This window comes from Poecile atricapillus, chromosome W, assembly GCF_030490865.1.
Source record: "Poecile atricapillus isolate bPoeAtr1 chromosome W, bPoeAtr1.hap1, whole genome shotgun sequence".
NCBI classification, from domain to species: domain Eukaryota; kingdom Metazoa; phylum Chordata; class Aves; order Passeriformes; family Paridae; genus Poecile; species Poecile atricapillus.
The window spans coordinates 28,739,142-28,760,669 of NC_081288.1; the positions used below are offsets into that span (position 1 = coordinate 28,739,142).

The 21,528-nt window shown below is 42.0% G+C and overlaps 1 protein-coding gene across 3 annotated transcripts in view; it reads left to right on the top strand.

The window, feature by feature from the left end:
- LOC131591965 (phospholipase-B 81-like) overlaps positions 1 to 19,699 on the top strand; it is a 37,139-nt gene extending 17,440 nt beyond the window's left edge. For all 3 annotated transcript variants that reach the window (XM_058863126.1, XM_058863125.1, XM_058863127.1), the window contains exons 5-11: positions 3,557 to 3,721; positions 4,884 to 5,028; positions 11,674 to 11,874; positions 11,984 to 12,124; positions 15,997 to 16,182; positions 17,826 to 17,932; positions 19,447 to 19,699. In XM_058863126.1, the coding sequence (XP_058719109.1) occupies positions 3,557 to 3,721; positions 4,884 to 5,028; positions 11,674 to 11,874; positions 11,984 to 12,124; positions 15,997 to 16,182; positions 17,826 to 17,932; positions 19,447 to 19,614 (1,113 nt within the window). In that variant the 3' untranslated portion in view covers positions 19,615 to 19,699. The remainder of the gene's footprint in view (positions 1 to 3,556; positions 3,722 to 4,883; positions 5,029 to 11,673; positions 11,875 to 11,983; positions 12,125 to 15,996; positions 16,183 to 17,825; positions 17,933 to 19,446) is intronic.
- Positions 19,700 to 21,528: the final 1,829 nt, after the last annotated feature.

Genomic DNA, 21,528 nt, shown 5'->3' on the forward strand with positions numbered 1-21,528 from the left:
ACACCACTGGGTATCTTCCTTATTCCTTGTGATTAAAGAAACCTGCCAACCAAAGTGCAAATAAACTCACCTAGCAGCGTTTATTGTCTTTGGATTATCGTAATCAGGAACAAGTTTATCTTTTGATCTCTAGTAGTTCAGTAGTTTGGATTCATGGTGATATTGAACGTAAGAAATATTAAAAATACCTCTTGTGTAGATTGTGGCATTTTTCTTTTTTTACCCACACTCAAACGAAGAAAAAGAAACCTCCTAAATCCCAACAAAGTTAAGCCAAAACTCGACATGTGACAATCTGTATTTTGTTGCCTGATGTTCTGCTTGCTGTTGGGAAAGCTATGTGTACTTCTAAAATCAACACATTATTCTCTATATGTAAAGGGCAATTGTTCCCCCTGTCTTAAGCTTAAAATAAGAATAAATGCTGTAGAAGAAAGGCTAGAAAGCTTTTCCTCTTAACTCCCAAAATGGCAGAGACATGAGAAGGGGAAGAGGAGATGGGTTTCAAGGTTCTTAGGTTTCCCTGCATCATGAATGATCATACATAGACAAGTTGTTCTCCTGAACACTGAGAAGTTGTTTGGTTGACACGAATAGGCTAAAAGAGATAAAAAGGATGAAGAAAAGGAACTGTGTTTACAAAGGAAAGCGTTACAAAGCGAATTGTAATACTGAGCACTGGGCAGAGTTATATAGAGCTATTTCCTTTTCAGGAGAATGGAAACAAGCTGTTTTATAGCTAATCTGCTTTTAATTTTTTAATTCTGTTTTCTGGTACTATGCATGGTAGTTTGACACCAGAGCCAGATACTTCGTGAGAGTTGTGTTATGTGCACACAAGTAACTCTGAGATATTCTGTTTTTCTGCTCTACCCTGAAATTCATACCTGCTTTACTTGAATATTGTAGAACCATTGTGTCTGTTGAGTAACTGAGACTTACTGCAGAAAGAAGATTTGGGCTTTGAATGGTTTGGTAGTAGCACTAGTATATATTTTTTATTCTTTTTGAAGGAAATGCTTTGTACTGTATTGTTCTAAACTTTGGGTTTTTATTGCATGGAGTCTGTCCTCCTGAGGACAATTTTAGGTAGGTGCTTCCATTAAGACCTGTATGAAGGCAATGTATATTGTAAGCTTATGTATTTTGAATTTGATATTTACAGGTATCATTAAGAGTAATATCAAAATTTGAATACATCTTTATGTTAAAGTGTGACATTATTGCATCTGGTTTAGCAACATTTTATATCCAGTAAACAAACCCAACCCTTTTGTCAAGACAATTTCTGAGGGAGGGGCACTCAAAGGACATAAAGCCTTTTCATCTGCCTAATGCTCTACCAACGCTGTGATTAATCTTGGGCTTGTCTACGCAGGGATATTACTCTTGAATAAGGAGGTGTCAGAGTTTTAAATACTAGAATGACTCCAGGATAGCTCTCTATTTGTACTTCCTTATTTTGTACTCAGAGTGCTCAGGCTTGGAGAAGTTACTGGAAAACAAATGTTATTTTATAACTTACCTATTTTAATGTCCCATGTAAACAAGCCTTTAGGGCTGGTTCTCTTTCTTCTGCTGCCCTTTTTAAGTTTATTTCTCGCTTCCTTGAATGTAACTCAGACTCAAATTGATTTTTTTTTTTGTTTTGCTGTTCAGGATAGCACCCTGGAGGAGCCACACATCTAGCAAAAGGACTTTTGATGTGGCTTTACCACCTCTCTGCTTGTCAGTTTCATTCATTCATTCTTCTTCAGGATCTAAATGACATATATAAGGAGTTTTTCTGACATTGCTGAAATGTGAGATGGGAGAAGGTGATTACAAAAATTGTAATACGCCCTATATCGCACAGTTAGTTATGATGCAGGTTTTTAGCTGACATTAAGAAAGCACATAAGTGGGAAACTTTTTTAAAATACTCAGGCAATTCTGACTGATGCTGTAGCAGCATCACTGCAGCTGCCTGCAGATACTACAGTGAAAGCAGGTTTTATGAAGGAGAATATGGAGTGGTAGCAAATGGATGCCAAGTACAATTAAAATGTCTTGGGGCTGGCTGAGCAATCTCATGCAACAAGCCAGTTTGCTCCCTTCCTGGTGGTACTGTACAGTGATGCCTGTGTGAATCAGACATTGGAAAATGGCTTTTTCTTATTGTGGGTTTTCAGTGCAGCTGGATGGGGAAAAATGGTGCTTCAACAGTGCCAAATCTCTCTATATGGATTCCAATGAAATAGAAATTGTGACTGGTTTCATATCTCTGTGAGATGAAATGTCATATTTCATATGTGATTCATATCTCTGAGTTGCTTTAAACTATCCAAAGACATGTCTCTTGATGTTGCTCCCTGTTTGGATCCTTACAGTGAAAGCACGATGAACTAAAGCAATGTAATGTACATGAACGTTTGTTTTGGATTTCTTCCTCAAACTATAGCTGCTGTTGGGGCCTTATGCTACAAATGGTTTTAGTGGTTAGAATGGCTTATTTCTCCTGTGTCTAAGCTTTGTGGGAAAGCTTAATTCCTTCCCGTGGGATACATAGACTGGAGTTTACATTATTTCTGGTTTTCCTATTGGTTATTCTTTCTGCCAGAGCAGCAGATGGATAACACAAGAATTCAGCCTTCTGAGTAAAAAGCAAATAGATTTAACACTGTTTTATTTTTCCTTGTCCCCCTTTACTAAGGCTTGTAGAGAGGTCAGCCATATGGGTTTAGTAACAGTGATTTATATTGTAAGTAATGTGTTTCTTTGCTATATGATTATGCTGCATTATAAAATTACTATTCACAGCCCTACAGTGATGTGTGTTCTGACTTCTTTTCCTTAAGCTTTACCTTAACAAGAGGCATGGTGAAAGCAAGAGCAGGAAAGATTTAGAAAATGGTATTTGGAGGTTGAGGTTAAACCACTATTAAGCTCTTATTTTTGAAGAGGCAAAGTAAGAGGAGGTTCTAAAGAGCGTGTTGCACAACCAGCTGTTTGTAGTTAACCCTGTTAACCCTGGCTGGCTCCAACCATAAGGAGTTTTCTAAAGCACACAGCAGAGTGCCTCTTGAATGACTTTGCTTTTTCAGCTAGTTTGATTGGTTTTGTTAACATTGTTTCCCTCATTTGTTTCTTCCTCCTCAGACCTGAGGATATCTTAAATTGCAGTGCTTATAAAAATCCAAGAGCTCCCAAGAGCATTAGTGTAAGGCTCTTCAAAGACATCTAGATAAACAAAAAAAAAAATTTTACCTTAATATATCTGTAACAATGTACTGATTGGTATGCTGCTTGCAAACACACACTAAGGTTTCTTGAGTTACAGTTACATCTTCCTTTTTGCCTCAGAAATCATAGCATTGGTAATGTCACTACAAGGGCCAGATCCTGAAATTTTCCTCATTGCTGGGTACCATACCGAGTGTGAGCATCTGGGCCTTGTCAGTAGGCATTTCATAGACCACACAAGAGCTTCCTTTGGGAGCAAAAAACAAATTCTAACCACTAAGGCTGTCTTGATATTTTTCTCTCAGTGTTTTTTGTCGTCTTCCCCTTTATTCAGCCACTGAGCAACTTTGATGTCCAGTTTCTGAATGCAGTTGGAGACCTGTTGGACCTTATTCCTGCATTATTTGATTATTCTGCACGGGGTGGACAATGCAATGTGGATGCAGGAGGCCATGGGAGATACCAGTGGGACATGGGACATTGCTCTGCACTGATAAAGGTGAGCACCAGAACTTAATCTCCAGTGACCTTGTTGATTTGCAGTGCCATGAGTCTGCATTTCCGGAGTCTGCCCTGTTCATGTTGCATGTGCGTAAGGAGACTTCTGTTAACGATCAAGATGCGTTTATGCAGTTCTCATTTGTGCCTACATAGGATTTTGAGTCCAGTTTTTCTCACTTGTGTTCAAGGGGGGGAAAAGGCCAAACCAAACCAAAACCACAGAGATGGATGGTGAAAAGCTGCTAGAATTACTAGGGAGCTACCAGGGAGAGGAGACTGGTGAGAATAACTCATTTCACCTAGAGAAGTGAAGTCTGAAAAGGGGTATTGTGAATGACTACAAATACACTGGGCAAATAGGTAGGAAATAAAGGAAAAGGATTATTTGAGCTAAGGGACAGTGCTGACTTAAAAACAAATGGGTGCAAGTGGCTGATGTTTTCTGTTAATAGTGATACCTTTGAATGGATTTCCATTAGGAGTGATGACAGAAAAAAACCCCACGTTTTTAAGATAAGTGACTGATGCATCATGGTGGCAATTACATTTTTCAATTAAAAATATTAAGGAGATTTAATCAGCATCCAGAAACTCAATGTATCACAGAGCAACAGTATTCACCTTAAACTGAGAAACATTAACTGAAGCATTTGCCTGCAGCAAGAGGTTTCTGAGCTAACAACAAATCATAGAACCAGGGAAATAAAATGAAGAGATGTTCTATCTATCTATTTATCTTTACCTTCTCAAAATTAATTTGCTTGCATTTGCTTTTGTACTTCAAAGTGGATCAGAGGAGTTCTCACAGAAACAGCATGTTTTAAATTAATGTTGGATATGTTTGCAAAGATCTGATCTGAATGTGTGAATAGAAATATTCAAAATGAAACAGGGGGAGAAAAATCATACCATGCAGATATCCCAAGTAACCCCAAGGTGTTTTATTCTGAAAACAACACATGGGCAAGAATTGTTCCTAGAGGATTAAGAAATTTATTTAGTACACAGCTAAAAGCACAATAATCTGCTTTTTCTTCAACAGTGCAATTAATCAAACTACTTAAAACAAGTTCTCCCAGTTATTTTCAAGTAAAAAACTTGAAAACTTGCAGAATATCGTGAAGTCTGAAGTTATTAATCTTTCTGCTTCTGTTTTCCAGGTTCTACCTGGATATGAGAATATATATTTTGCCCATTCCAGCTGGTTTACTTATGCAGCCACACTGAGAATATATAAGCATTGGAACTTCAATATAGTTGATCCATACACCAGCACCAGCCGTGTCTCATTCAGCAGTTACCCAGGTAAAGTCAAGAAAACTGAAACAATGTAGGTACTCAATTTGGCATGGACCACCTTGTAGCTGTCTGGCTGTGTAAAGGATGGTAACGCAACAAGCACTGGCTTCAATCTACCTTAAAACTTTTAGCCACCAAGAGAACAAAATGGCAGCTTGAATTTTCTGTCTTGAATGTGATGTTGTTGTCATTGTCTTTTGTTGTTGATTAATCATCTTTGGTACTCTGAATAGTACTGGTTAAATATTTTACCTCTGGGACAAGCATGCTGCTTTGAGTTCTGCTTGTGTTGTCTGCAGTCATCTCAAGTGCTGAACTCCTCGCCATGCCTGTAGCATTTGCGTGTTTGGTAACAACCATTTTGAGCACTTCTGTTTACCACTGTTACATGACTCTTGCTGTAATGGGATTATTACTGAGTATCAAACACTCACTGTTTGAAAATGTATCAGCTTCTTTGAGGTTGGGTTCAGAAGCCTTCAGCTGTTTTGCTCTTTCGTTTTTTTTTTTTCTTTCGCCCTCCATCTTCCTCTCCCAGCTTCTCTATAAGTTGTTGCAGAGTTGAGTATTTTTTAATGCTTATTTGATGTGTTAGTAATATAGCCAGACAATGTATTTAGACTCTTTTTTTAGGGAAAATTAGGCCAAATGTTAGAAATCACCAGCAAGTAATGTTTGAATAGCCAAATATATACTATGTATGTACATAGTAAATAAAGTGTACAGAATAGCACCGAGAAATAAGAATGTGAAAAACCAAAGCAAATCTATAACTCCCTCTTACAGCTGACATTGCATAAGTTTTTAGAGGTGAAATTTCAAGTTCACAAATGCCCAAACAGTCAAGAATCTTCATAAAACATTTTAAATTAAGTAAGAACCATAGGAGATTATCTCATTCTCATGAAATTTTATTGGTTGATGATTTAAAAATGTGCTTTATTAAGTTACGGTGCCTTACTGTAAGGGAAAGAGTCCTTCATGGCAGGGGCTCCTGAGTCTGTGACTAGGAGAATGTTTTGAAAGGCGGTTGCATTAATTTCACATTGAAAACAAGCCTTCTTCCTCAGGGATGCGGTGTTTTCTGACAACTGAGATTTTTAATTTAAGGAAGGGGTAAAGATAGTCTGAATGTCTCCTAGTGTACAGCCTTTCAAGAGCTTAGGTTATCTGCAATTGCCTTGGAGGAATTTCATTCACTTGTTGCAAGGAATTTTGCCAAGCCTGTGTAATTGGGTTGAAAGCAAAGTTTTCTGAGCTTTATTCATCACGTGAATGTTCATAAGGTTATTCTGGCTCTCATATCTCTCAGCTGAAATATTGATGTTAGCAGAACCCTTGAAAAGAATGTGGCTCTGTTTAGCAACTGTTGTATGCTGCATTGTGCTGCAGATTCAAAACTGGGGATCAAGATCAGCCACACAGAACATTTATTATTTTATTTTTAGTGGGTGTCTGTGGTGTTGTCTTTTGGTTGTCCCTTTTGTGGGTTCTTTGTATAAGGAAATACAGATATTCTGTTTGCATGAGACTGATAAAGCATAGTGTATGGCAGGATAGTGGAAAATCAGCTACTGCTTTGCTGAAATGGTTGGGGTCTGTTCATTGGTGTACAAAATCCCAGTGTGCTTCCCTGACAGTGTTGAGGTCTGCAGAGATGACTTATTTTAAAGCCTTCTATTGCCATGTGTACTCTGACATAGTGATGTGGGAAGCTGTACTTCTACCAGTGAAACTAACTGGGAACTGTTGTAAAGCATAGTTCCCATGGCTACAGTGAAGTTTGAGAGGTCTGTGGCATGTGAAGTGTGCTCACTGGCTTCCTGATTACAGGGTGCTATCACAAGCACTAGCCAATCGTGGCCCACTGACTGCAGCAAATTGCATTAGCTGTGGGTGTAGTTCACAGACTTGCAGTTTTCCATGGAATGAGTAAGCACTGGCCTAGAAATGCTCCAGGGACGTCACGTAGGAAGGAGGCAACTGCCAAATTCCTCTGCTCCATGTTATGATGAGAGATATTTTCAGGGCATCTGACTCTGGAATCTGCAGCTCCTGGCCATGGTTCAGCTTGACAATTGTAATGTCTCCCTGCATAAATGTTCCCGCTTTTAGTCTCTGTCGTGATAGACACTAAGAACCCATAAGAAGGGCCAATTTAGTAATCTCTCCTGAATAGTAACATGATCCTATGACATAAAACAATTAACTTCTGGAGGAAACAGAGAGCATTAAAAGACAGGTTCCCTTCCAGGCCTTCAGAGACACTTAACTGAGTTATTTAAAAATTGTTGTCATCTAGTAAGATTGGATATAAAGTAAAACTGTGCTGCTGTGTCAAAAAAATGTTAAGGGGTCATTTGTCTTTTGAGAAGGAATGTGCCAAGTCCATGATTTTTCCTGGGGTTGTGGAATTAAATTATCGATATTATATCTTTATTTACTGAATTTCAAAAGACAGGCTACTAGATTGCAAAAATTAGTATTTGCTGTGACTCAGTTTAGAGGTTCTGAGGCTATTGGCTAGCCATGATTTGTGTTCTGGTGTGCACTGTGGTACAGCTGGAGAGCCTTGCACTTCTTTACTCATGTTGTGAGTGAGCAGGTAGGAGGACGTGCAGGGATTCCAGAGTCCATCCCAGCTTCCCCAACAGTTAACATTGTTCTGCCACCAAGTTCAAATGTCCATTGTTAACAGCATCTCTTCTCTTTGCTGCTTTCTCGCCTTCAAAGCAGCACTAGTCCTGCAGAGGCATAGTCAAGTGGGAATTAATGGGAGCTGTAATCTCTGTTTTTGCAGAATGATTTCTTCACTTGCTGCTCATTTTCACACTAACTCACCTTAATCCTCACTTGAACTCTGCTCATAGTCTTCGTCTGCAGAGCTGCATGTAAGACAGTTCTGTGAACCTTTGGAAAGGAGGAATGTCTGAACTGAAATCTTGAGCTTCATTGTCTTCTTCAAACTCTGGACATGGGTAATTCCTGTGGCTGGTGAATCACTGCATAGCAGAGTGAACTAAAATTGTACAGAGAACATTACTGTTCCTCACAAATGTTGAATGAAGCTGTGCTCATTTGAGGGAATAAGAAAGTGATGATAGAGACAAGGTAGGTGCTATGTTTTGCGCCACATATCTAGTGGTGGATCAGACAGGAACCTACAGCTCTCCTCCCTCTGTGCTCCTTTACCCCCACCTCCAGTCAATTCTTTACACTGCTCATTGAGGCAAAGAAATGAGCCAAACTAACTGCTAAAATTTGTGGTTTTATTTGGATAGCAGGGAGGTTTCAACTTCCAGGATTTTCATCCATTTGGATGGAGGTCTTTCAAACTCCGTTTAGGAATAGCAATATGCCATTTTGACTAAGCACTCTGGTTTGGATGGATATTGAGCTACCTTCTCTGTGCTGAGCCACAGTCTTGTCCAGTATGTTAATTTGATTGTATCAGTTTAAACAAAACAGTTGAAGAGTTGAAGAATTTTGCTTCTACCTTTCCTCCTCTCGTCCATTATTGGGATCTTCCTTGGTAGAGCTGGCTGGTGATATGGGAGTAAGATGGCACAAGTTGTTTTGATAGATGACTATACATGTAATTTATACATCTATCTATCTATCTATCTATCTATCTATCTATCTATCTATCTATCTATCTATCTATCTATCTATCTATCTTAAGGCAGGAGAGAGAGGTAGTTTGTGTCCCTTGCTTTGATGTAATCTGATGTTAGTGCAGCATAATCCTTCCCCACAGTTTGAGGAAGAGCTGGGAGGAACAAACCATGGAAAAGGTGGTAGCCTTTGTTCTCAGGAGTACCTTGCTCATGAGGTATTGCCAGACCATTTCCTGCTTCCCTGTTTCCTCCAGCATCTATTTAAAACCTGTAGGGAAACAAAGGAAAGTGTCTGGTGAGCTTTGGAGATAAAACCAGAGCTATAGTGTGGGATGTGCTATTTCTTATTGCCTAAGAGAGATGTGCAAGTGGAAGGCAGCTGAAGAGTGTTCAGTCTTGACATGAGAAGCAGCTGCTGAGTCTCTGCTAATCCGGAGAATATCTTTACTTTCCCATATTCAAGTGTGTTTATACACCAGAGCACTGGGCATCTCAGCCAGGAGCTACTCCATCCCTGAGAAGTAGGCTAGACCTCATAGCTTTGACTTCCAGTCTGTGAAGCTGACCCTTTCTGCACTTGAATGAGCACAGTGATCGTTTAAAACACAAATAAAACTGATGCTGTCTGGTTCAGAGAGCAGCAGTCTTCCTCTTTCAGAGCAACAGCAGCCAGGAACGTGCTGCCACCCACATGCTCTTTGATGTGCTGACTTTCTAGAGAACACTGTGGCTCAGATTGCAAAAAGTGCTTTGCTTTGCTTGGCTGATTAATGTCATGGTGAGCGAAACTCCAGACTTTGGAAACCTCCGTTTTCCAGCGGCATTTGAAAACTGAATCCAAATGGCTCAGATCCATAAAATGCAATCAGATGTACTTTTGCTTGTTTCTCTGTAGAGTTGTCAGGTTCATAGAGGGAGGAGTTAAAAAAAGATTAAAAAGTTTTGACTGAGTGTTCCTAACGAAAATGGGAGGTGGGTTTGCAGGAAAAACATAGAAGAAGCATACAGTGAGACACCTTCAATTACAACAGATTCTCATACACACTTAAAAAAATGGCTCAAGAGAACATCAAACATATTGCTAGACTTCTCTACCCAGGTTTTATTTTTCTGGATGTCTTTACTGTGGGTAACCTGTTGCTTGTATTGTAGCTTCCTTTTGTTTCAGAGTTGCCTATGCCTTAAATCAAAATGGTATAGGCCATCTTGGAATAATTAGGCTAGTAATGGTGTATCGTGGAGGGCATGTTGTGTTATAAAACATTGCAGGATAAAACTTGGTAAATACTAAGGCCCAGAAGGAAATCCCCTTCTTTTCAGCTTAGCTGAGCTTTGCAGTTTATTTGAATTACAAAGTTCAGCCTTCAGTTAATTCAGCATCATTCCTGTGTTAGCATTTGCTTTGAGTCAAGTTTTTCTGTCCTATCTCAGCTGTTGATGAAGAACAAAACAAATCAAGTAGTTTCTAAGTAGGACACTTGGCATTGTCAGCCACAGGAATGATGCTCAATTCACATCACACTTGTTTTAACAATTTCAATTATTGTCTCTGATTGGGCAAGCACCACTTGACTTGTTATGCAGCAGATTATTGCTAGAGTATCCCATGTCTTTGTGTAAAATAGACTGTCAGTTTAGGATGTTTTTCTTGTCCTTACTTAGGTGAGAAAATCTCTGGTGATAATGTACATAATATATTGACTCTCTCTCCACAAGTAAAATACCAGTTGACAGAGTGCTCAGGCTGTTCTATACTGATATATTTTTAGACAACAGATGACCATGCAGTGTGTTTTCCTGGATCTGCTCTAATTTGAGAACTTACTGCTTTAAAGAAATTTTGATGAACTGAAGTCCTTAAACATGACTTTTGCTTGAAGGTAGTCTGACTTTTATTAAAAAGCCCAGGAATAGGAGGCAGAGGTAGGCTGTCTTTCTTGCTGTCACAGGTTGGTGACCTTTTCAGATTGTGTTAATGAAGCTTGCTGTGGAAGATTGCAGAGGAGCTCAACTATTATAGTGTAGCACAGCATTTTAGCATTTTGTACTCTTGAGGACTGATGCTATTAAAAACTTCTTAACAAGAGTTTAGGTTCTGTATGACTTCCCCATCAGGAGCTCACTAACCACTTTTCTTCTCCAACCTGGCAGCCACGTATCTGCTGAGTAATCTAAAAGTCAAGTTATTTCTGCTGTACAAGTAGTCCCCGTGCTGTCCAAGGCATAGTTGACCTTTGCAGCTCTGTATGACACCTCCCAGTGAAGGGTTTGCAGCTGGACCTAGCACTTCTGTTGGCATGTAACCTGGAAGGGAATCCACCCCACAGATCCATCACTGTATTTACTTTGCAGAGCTGGCAGGCATAAAAAACCCCAGTGACAACATGTCAGAAATAAGAGTAGGTAGAGCTCCTCCTCATATACAGGATGTGGTTTATGATTTAAGAGATGCCTGTGTCTTGGAGATGCTTTGAAGAATAATTAGGAAAAGATTAAACTAGAAGGAAGATTTTTCTGCCTGATTTATTACAGTAGGAGTTAATTAGGGGGATTAATTTAATTAATTTATGTTGTCTTTACAGAGTAAAAATCTTAAACTGATACTGGTTGATAAAAACGTTTTTGTGGAGTTTGTACTTTACTTTGGATTTCATTGTTGAATTTTTATACTTTTTTAGTTCACTTCTTTGTTAGAAACAAGCACTTGATAGGCATTTAGTGTATGTAATCCTTAGCATAAGACTTAAGTTGACTTATAGAGAAGCTTCCAGGCTTGGCACACAAACACAATGCAAATACTTTAGACAAACAATTAGATGTCTTGAAAGTGTGACAGTTTCTCATTTCCAGCTGTGTTGACAGGTGGGCCTAAAACCGCTGCAGAAGTTGCTACTTCATCTTTAATCTTTGTACAGTTTGAGTTCATACACACATGCATTGACTCACCTGTATCCTTATGACTTGTCTTTCTTTTGTTCTATGATTATATCAAAGGTTCACAAAGATAACAAGTTTTGTGTTATTGCTGTTTAAGGCTTTTTGGTCTCCCTGGATGACTTTTACATACTAGGCAGCGGCTTGGTAATGTTGCAGACTACCAACAGTGTTTTCAATGAAACCCTCATTAAGCAAGTGGTGCCTGAATCTTTGTTAGCTTGGCAGAGGGTCCGCATTGCCAACATGATGGCAAATGATGGCAAAACTTGGGCAGAGACCTTCTCAAAGTGCAACTCTGGTAAGTACACATTCATAGGCATCTTAAGAAAAAAAGATGTGTTCCCTCTACCTCTTGTACTTGTTTCCTTCCCTTGGCAGGACATGTAACTCTCTGTTCTTATACCCAGGAACCTACAACAATCAGTACATGGTTCTAGACCTGAAGAAGGTCAAGCTGCAGAGGAGCCTTGATGATGGTGCATTGTACATTGTTGAGCAGATCCCAACTCTTGTGGAGTATTCTGATCAAACAAATGTTCTCCGGAAAGGTAATAGCTCCTATAGTAGTTACTGGCTTAGGAAAATTGTCTCTTTATGCCAGCTGAGAATTGTATTTTGTACCAGGGAAGGGTTTGTTGAACAGTAATCCTGAGTTTAAAGTAAGGATGCCTCTGTAGCTGGGTCAATTGCAATCTGTTCATTTATCTAGGGTGCTGTGGCAGCAATGCAGTGAGCATCTGTGTCTCCTAGAAGCACAGGAGGGAAGACCAGATTTTGTCTCCTTGCTTGCTTGCATCCTTGGCTTTTTTCTGGTATTATTTTTCCCTGTTGTAGAGACCAATGAGGGAAAATGTGAGATCTGTTTGAAGCAGTACTAAATAACTATGATGCTGTGGGCTACTTGATATGATTGTGAGTGGGTAACCTTGCAAGAAGATGAAATTTTGAATACCAAAGAAGTTCTATGTTCAGTTAATCTCCTGAACTTTTCTGGATCTCTGTTTTCTGATAAATATTTGCTCTTTAAAAGGTTCTTTAATTCCGTAGCAAGACTAACAACAACTTGATCGAAAATGAAGAAAAATCTTGGTGAAGCAGAACAGTCGCTGTCAGGTTTAATTCACAAGTGTTTGCTAGACACATCATCAGCAAAAATCCTGAGCCTTAAGTGTGTCTGGTGCTTTGTGCTCCTCCTAATCACATGCTGAGGGGATAAATTGATGAATTGCTCATCATCAAAATAATGGGAAATTTGTCTATGTTAGCAGCTGGGGTTACTCCTCTTTGAAATTTTTCCTTATGTCTAGCTTCTTGGAAAGTTCTAGCTTATTCCAGACATTGCCACATTGTCTGTGTAGTTTCATAAGATATTTCTTACTGATAATTTGCAAAAGTCCCGTATCTCTCTCTTATGCATCTCTGTCTCTTTTGGCTTCCTTTGCCTTGGGCTTCTCAGTGCTGTGTTCTGCATGGGGTGCAGACAAGCTGATAGAAACCCTCTATCTCTGGCACTGGAAACATTGCAACCCCATCGTGGCAGTGCTGTACCTATGCAGCGAGGCCAGGCTTGGAAGGTACCCTGAGTTCCTTTTCAGCAATGATTTTGGAGCAGCTGTGTGGCATTCTCTGTAGGACTGAGGCCAACTCCTGGGCTTGGGCACATAGTGAGCACTTCTTCCTTCTGAGATGTTGTAGCTGCTCTGTTCTCAAAGGTGGCAGCATATATTAGAGGTTACACATTAATTCATACCTACAGTATGTCTTTTCCCAGATACCTAAGTGTACCTTGTGTATATTGGATAACAGAGTGGTCAGTCTCTGGGAGTTTAAACATTAGGAGGACAGCCTTCAATACACAGGATGGGCTAAGCACTGCCAAAGTGCAGTTTTGGAGACCTCAGCTGCTGTAAACAGCAGATTGGAACTCCTCCATGCCATGCAGGACACCAGACAAGTCCCATCAAGGCTCCTGCCCTGTTCCCAGGTGCTTAGAGCAGCTCAGGTGAAGAAGGTTTATCTTTCTCAAGAGCAATGCTGACTTAAAGTCTTTGTAGAATAGCTGACCCAGGCACACTCCATCATTGCCATGTAGCTGGTGTCCCAAGATAATGCACTTTGGGCATTCTAGTTTGGTCAGAGTGAGTTTGCCACCAGCATTGGCTTTTTAAATCTCTTTGAAGCATAAACCTTTGAAGCATAAACAACAGAGAATGAGAATTGAAGTCTCATGTGAACAAAGGCAGGTATTGCTGTAGTAAGCCTTGTACTGAGGAAAAATGAAGCATTTCCTTATACAGGTTTGAAAATGGAAAGATTTTTTTTTTTCTTTTGTGGCTTCTGTCATCTTGTTTTGTAGGCCAGTGCAGGTGAGTTCTCAAAAGCAGGCATCTCTTACGTTGCCCTTTCCAGGCAAAGATGTCTGGGTGCTTTCTGTTTATTGACAAAGAAAATTCAGAAATCCTTTAGAGGAGGTGAAGGAGGGCAGCACTGTCTGAAGTGAAGGAATAGGTCACAGGAATAGGCTGTAGTTCATGTCTCTTAATGATGAATGAGTAATACATCAAAAGAAATACATCAGAGAAAAACCTGGAATCTGAGTGTCTTCCACCATATGTGCAATATTCTTATTGCTCTGTCTCTCAATATTGCTGATACCTTTTGCTCTCAAAGGGCAGAGGAAGAAAGCATTTTGATTCAGAGATTTTTTGCTGCGTTCATGTCATCCCTTCCTTTCAACCTCATACTCTTTCTTGACTTGTTTTTTTGTCAGTGTGCACCCTGCCGGGTTTCACTGGCTTATAGCAGCCCTTGGGTAAAGCCTGGCTTAGGCTGACTGCTGCACTCTCTGCATGAGACTTGCAGTCTTGCAGAGCCTGTGACACAGAAGAGCTCTTGCTGGAAGAGAACTTCAATAGCTTCCTCTGTTTTAGCAATTTTAACAAAAGGTTTTTCCAGGTGGGAGAAAGGGTTCATCTGTACACACTGTGCTTGTGTGAGACAGTAACACCTTTTTGAATCACAGCTAAACCTTACTAGTTTGGAAGCTGATGTATCTGTATGATGTATCCGGCCTGCGTCCTTAGAGACTGGCGAGTTGCTCATTTCTGGAGGACGCCTGTATTACAACACAGCCTGTACACAACCTATTTCCTTCAGGTAGGCTCTAGGTCATGTAAGCAAATGTCAGCAGACAGGATATTCCTGTCTTCCCTATCCTAGGCAGGACCCAAGCTGGTGAGGCCTCCACTCAGTGCTCCAGTGCTTATGCTGTCTGGATCCTTCAGGAATTTTGGTTTGTATCTGTGGGTATTGCTCCCAGTGAATTCCAGTTGATTTTCCTAAGCATCTTACACCAGACTCCTCACACTGTGCTGGGCTGATCCTAATATGTGGAGGCCTGCATTTACCAGTGCCTAGATAGTAAATCTCTAAGCCAAATCCTGATGCATGTGATTTGAGAATGAACAACAGGGAATGTTAGTGCTTTGGAGACAACTTGAAAGTGTGCAACTCTTGGGCCTAGTTCATGTTGCATACTTGCTGCCTAAAAAATAGAAAAAAATAAATGTTAAGGTATAGGTATCCTTATTTATTCCAGGACTTCCTGGAATAAATAATAATTACTTCAGATTCTTACCTGGAAGGTCTGACTCTTGACAAGAGCTTTCCACAGTGGTCTTCTTTCAGGCAGTTTTATGTCACCCACCTAAAACACTTCTCTGGAATCCTGCCTGGCATCCTTTGCTCTTGAGAGTTAATGAAACTGCAGGATTGCTTTTGGAAAAGTTAGAGCAAGGCTCTGCTCTGCTGATCAATCACTTCTTAACCTTCAAAGGCAGCTACTGGAAAATGTGCAGCAATCCCTCATCTTTCTTTATCACTGTGTGCAACCCCCACTGTACAAAGTGTGTGTGTGCTGGCCTGCCTCCTGTTCACCCCTAGTAGCTCTGTGGTCTCTGTGTTTGTGTGTGTCAGCATGGTGTGGTGTTCTGCTTTGGTGAGATGGGAAGGGGGCAAAACCAGAGTGACTTCAGGCCTCTCACTGAAGTTTGGTGCAGGTAAACGATCTTGCAGTCCTTTGAGGTTCAGCAGGGAAACCTCTGCAAGAGGGCTGTGGCCATGCTGCATGTTCAGGCTCCCGCAAGTCTGATCTCAGCTGTTTTTCAGGGTGAGTCCTGAGGGTGGAAGTCTGGGGGCGGGTTGCCTGGGTACGCACAATCTCCAGTGGTGTTACACTGGGAGTCAACCCTGGTCATGCCAGTGACTGTTGCCTTATTGTGTTCAAACCAGTTTTCTGTGTTGTTCCTCGACATTCTGCTAAGGCAATGCAACATGGAAAATTATTTATTTTCTTTTCTGATACAAGCAAGAGCATTCAGCTTTTCCAAGTGATTAACAGATTGGGATTTCTCTCTGTCAGGTTACTGGCCTTCCTACAATATCCCGTTCCATGAAAGGATTTACAATCTCAGTGGCTATGCATCATATGTTGTCAAGTATGGCATGGATTTCTCCTATGAGCTTGCTCCAAGAGCAAAAATCTTCCGTCGAGACCAGGGCAAGGTGACCAACTTGGAAAGCATGAAGTACATCATGAGATACAACAGTAAGACACATATTTGTGTGCTGTGGAGCTGATGTTAATAAGAAGTGTTACTTTTATTTCTTGGATTATAGTGGGAAGCTGCAGCTTCACATACAGATCAGTTATATTGTCCTAAATGCAGAAAGCAAAAAGGTAACACAAGCTTATTTTGGAGGTAGGAAACTTGGCTAAAATTGCTCTGTCAAGAACAAGGCTCCTTGGGCTTGTTATTTGACTTTTCCAGAAAGATTCTGACTCCAAGAGACTTCATGGACTACTATCACCTAATACATCTACAGCCTGTCAGTCTTGAAAGCCTTAAATTCTAAGCAACAGTTAGATGTGATCAGACCAGATAGTTTAGTGTAAAACTTAAGGTCTTTTTCCATGTTCTGGCAAATGGTCTTTTTCAGGTGGGATAGAGTTAATTTTCTTAGTGGTTAATAGAGTACTGTATTTTGGATTTTGTGTGAGAATAATATTGATAGTTTAAGTATTACTTAAACTCTGATGTTTTAGTTATTAAGTAAAGGAGTTTTCAGTTTCTCATGCTCTGCCAGCGAGCAGGTGCACAAGAAGCTGGAAGGGCACGGCCAGGATAGCTGACCTGAAGTGGCCAAAGGGGTAATCCATACCACTGAACCTCATGCTTACTGTGTAAACTGTGGGAATTGGCTGGAAGGGGCTGATCACTGCTCAGTCATGGGCATTGCATTGGTCAGCAGGTGGTGAGCAATTGTATTGTGAATCACTTGTTTCTTTCAGGGTTTATTTCTCTTGCCCTCCCTCTGTTTTGAATTTTTATTATTAACAATTCAGTTATTGAAATTGTTATCTCAATCCATGGTTGTTACCTTTTTCTGATTCTTCTCCCCATCCCATAAGGGGTGGGGTTTGGAGGGATGCAGTTGTGTGGTACTTAGTTGCCAGCAGGGGTTGAACCAGGACAGTAGGTAGGTAATGCTCTGTTTTTTCCTGACTGGGTTCTCCTTAACTGGATTAAACCCAGCTTAATTAACTTCTGGCTAAGCCCATCTGAAAGTACTGATAGCTTTAGATGCTATATTTTTATTCCCAATTATAGGGAGCTTGCTGATTACTGGGCTTGAGGTTTGGGATGCCTCTCCCAGGGTGGGGTATCGTTCCTGTCTGGGCTGTGAGTAGCAGTGTGCTCTTAGACGCTGAGCTCACCACCTTCCCCTCCTGGCTTGCAGCTACTGCAGTGGGTGTTGAAAGGTTTTGCTCCTTGACACTTAGTTTTATCCAGAACAGGAAAACAAAGGCTCTCATTGCTGCATTTCCCCCTCTCCCCCCCACCTCCCCCCCCGCCCCGCAACCTGCCACTTCCCTTTGTCTCCTAACAAAGTTTCTACAAGCTTTCATCATGTGGAAGTTCATCAGATGGAATTGCAGCTTTTGTGGTTAGAGGTTGGCAGTGGTGCCTGTGGGATGCAGAAGTAGCTGTATGGTCTTGAATTAAGAGCTTGTCTACTTAATATTCTGAGTGCTGACCTGTAGCTGGTACCTAGGGAGAAGCATAAAAGCAATGTGACAGAGTGCAGTTACCCAGCTTTTAGTGGCTCCAGTACTTGGCATCAGCTTTTTGTGAGGGAGCTAACGTTTTTTTTCTTTTCTTCTGCCCTTCCCACCACATTTCACCCCAGACTATCAGCGTGATCCTTATGCTGAACACAATCCTTGCAACACCATTTGCTGCCGGGAAGACCTGAATCCTTCTTTACCGGTGCCTGCAGGCTGCTATGACTCCAAGGTAAATTACCTCAATTTCAACATCTGCTGAATGTTTGCTGCAGCCTGTTTGTGCTCCTGTCAGACCTGTAGCATGTTTCCCTGCACTAGGGCAAGCATGGCCAGGCATGTCTGTTCCTCTTTTCATGCTGTCCGAGTGCTTGGGCACCTCCTTGGATGGGAATTCTGTGCAGAGTCTCATTTCCTGTTCCTGACATCAGTCCTGGCACAGTGGCAGGGGATACAGGGAGAGGTGTGTGAAACAACTACATCCAGGGGAGCTTGTGGTATTCAGGGCTTAAACCCCAAAGTCTTACAGCAGGAAATGAATCTTCAGCTCACTCAGGGAAGGAGACTGTTGTGCAGCCTCAGCCTCCTGTTCATTAGGACTCTGTGGGTGCCTCCCAGAGCCCACAGGATGTGGTTGCAGTCTCACTTTAGGTTTACATTTACAACAGCCTGGCTCTCTAGTAAGCCACCCTGCTCTGGGGCTCCATCTCTCTACGAAACTGCTTTCTGGAAAGTTTGGTGAAGATCACTTTGCATTTTAGGGAGATGTGGGAAAATCCTTAGACCCCCTGTCATGGAGAAAGCAGCATTTATTTTAGGCACGTTATATGGTATTTTCACTGTGAAGAACAATGCCCAAGCAGCTGTGCAGCCCTGGTGTACTGAGAAGATGTACAGTGTTTTATCCTGTGGGCTCCAGCCTGCTATATTTCTGGATTGAGTTTGGCTGCTAGGATGGGCCTGGGGAGACTATTTTGGTATCTCCATCACTGTGTCCAGCCAGCTGTGTGTTGCAGTAGACAGTAGTGGGAGAGTCCCAGAGCTGGCTAATAGAAGAGGACTGCAGAAAATGGCTTTATAGAGGGGTCTGGTAAGGGAGTGGTCAGTGCATGCTGCAGTGCCTTTGCCAGCATGGTTAGGCAAGGGGAATGGGATGGGCTGGAGGTGGAACAGGGGGCCTGAGAGGGGCATTGAAGGAAATAACCCAGAGCACAGGCCAAACCTGTTCTAGTTATAAACTCTACAGACAAATTTAGTGGCTGAGTTTGGGGAGATGGAGCAGGCTGGAGACCTTTCTGGAAAAAATGAAGGAACAGCACAGAGCCTGGGTAGCAGTATTAACTCTGCTGTCTTCCTCCATTCCCCTATTACCCTGACATGCCCCAGGGGATGGCCCAAGTGCTCAAGATGCAGCAGAGCTTAGGGCAGACCCCCTCATCTGCCTGCTGCAGCCCCAAAAAAGCAGGGAGGGTTGTCCTAAGGGCAGATCCTCTGGCTCTTTCAGCCTGGCTAGTGCAAGGGCTATAGGGCAAGTGTGGGCTTGTGGTTTGCTGTTGCCCTTCAGCACTGGCTGCTGCGTGGCTGAAGATACCTCTGTGCAGAGGAGGAATTGCTGCCTGTGCTTGTTTCCCTCTGCTCACTTCCCTCACTTTATCAAATCTCCCAGAGCTGTTCCTGCTGTCTGGGATGGGGATGTATCAACCCTCACGCTGCCCTTTTGCCCCGGGTTCCTGTCCTTTGTTCCAGGTGTCGGATTTCCGCCTGGCTGCAGCTTTCACAGCCTCCGCCATCAATGGCCCTCCAGTGCAGGGCGGTCTCCCCGTCTTCAGCTGGAGACGGTTCAACCGCACGCGGCACCAGGGCCTGCCGGAGTCATACAACTTCGATTTTGTCACCATGAGGCCGATCCTGTAAAACTAGAGTCAGTATCCACAAGTGGATGATTTTTTTTTTAATGGAAATTTTATTCTTGTGTAATAAATCAACCTGAATGTCCACATCCCTGTGCCTTATACCTGCCTTCCCATGTCCTGCCTGCTAGGCACTTTGTATTGATACTGGCTGCTTCACTGTAGCCCAAAGCATGTTCCTTTCTTCTGAGCTGTTTGGGTGGCCCTTCTTCTGACTAGGATTGATGAGAAGCAGGTGGCACTGCTTTCTGTTGATCTGAGCCATCATCACAGCTGTTCCAAGAGCAGGAGTGAGGAGCAATGCCACCAGTGGGAGTGATCTGTTTCCAGTAGCAACATGGGACCTGTCTCCAGGGCTGGGCCAAGCATGGTTGGCCATGCTTTGGGCCATGAAGGCCTTATCTTAGTGCTGGTTTGATGTCTGCCTTTTGTCTGAGTAGAGTGCTGCAAGTTGCTTCCCATCAAGCGTGTGTTCTCCATGTCAGATCAGTTTGTTCTGTACAGGATGTGGCTTTCAGTGGCATTCAGTGTCAAGACTTGCTTTGTGTGGCCAAAGCATCTGGCAATGTCAGGCTGCAAAAGAGGATGAAGGGAAGCAGCCTGATGCTTTGGAAGTGCCCCCACCCCAGGCTGCAGGGACAGAAATGTGATGCAATGGATCTCTTACAAGGGATCTCTCTCTTGGAATGGATGAGCCCTTGGAATGCAGTTGCTTGGTGCCATCTTTGCCTGCTCTCTCGGATGTGACAGGGGAATGTGACAGTGAAATGGCTGTGAGGGCCGGGGCTGTGCACATTACTCTTAGTTACCTGTATTTACATCGAGAAATTGAGTCACTGGGCTGTTTTGTGCTAGATGTTCTATGTATAATTAAGTAAAACAAAATAAACAGCTCTTTCCTCATGTCTTTGAATGGTCCAAGCTAAATAGTGCACAGCACTGCCCTGTCTTAGGAAGGTGAAGAAGGATGAACAGTGTGAGGTTTTAATGAAGCCTCTAGAGTTTAGCTTGTGTGATGGGGAAGGGAGCATGTTACTGCAATATGGGTGAGGTTCTACCTAAATATTTGGCTGTCACAGTAAGGGTGATTTTTGCCAAGGGAAGAGGGAGACCAGAAGTTACGGCAAAGCTGTTGTTGATGAAAAGTCCATGAAGGGACTGAAGTAATTTGTTTGCTGAGGTAGGAGGTAGGTGCTTTTTTGCACAGTTTTATATAAAAATACAAATGGAGAAGTACTGTTTAAGAGTTGGTCCCAGGAACCAGGACATTTCCAATGGATTACTGCAGTTGAACAGTGTTCTCTACCCAGGGCACAGCTAGATGCTTCCACCTGGAGGGTGTGGAGCTGTGTGGCACCTGTGGCCTGTCCATGACATGACAAATAGGCCTGGAAATGGCAGCTCTGCCTTTCTCTCACCTTGAGCATCCTACTCTAAGGTATGACCTGCTTTATGCTCCAACCCTGAGTTGTGGGAAAACAGCTCCATTTTTGAGAGTCCCTTTCTGTATTTACTTACTAAATAAACACTAAATAGTAAAGTATTTATTTTACTATTTATGTGAGTCTTAGGACTCCAATCCATGTGACTGTGACTGTTTTTTTGCCTATGGTTGTGCTGCTAAAGGCCGCTGCATTCCTCTTGCTGTGCTGTCCTTTGTGCTTCCTTTATTGCCAGGCAAGCCAGGATTCATTTGCCAGTCCTGACCACAGCAGCTGGGTCCAACTCCTCTTCCCTGCACAGCTGCATCAGGGACCAGAGGAGGCTTTGATAGGGTTGCATGGCCCTGTAGGCAGGTGCAAAAGAACTGACAGGCAGCTGCATGAATTTAAAGGTCTCTTTGAGTATCTTATTTCCTTCCCCAGACCCCACTTGGAATAAAAAAAAGGAAGGTATACTCTAAGCAGAGGATTTGTGG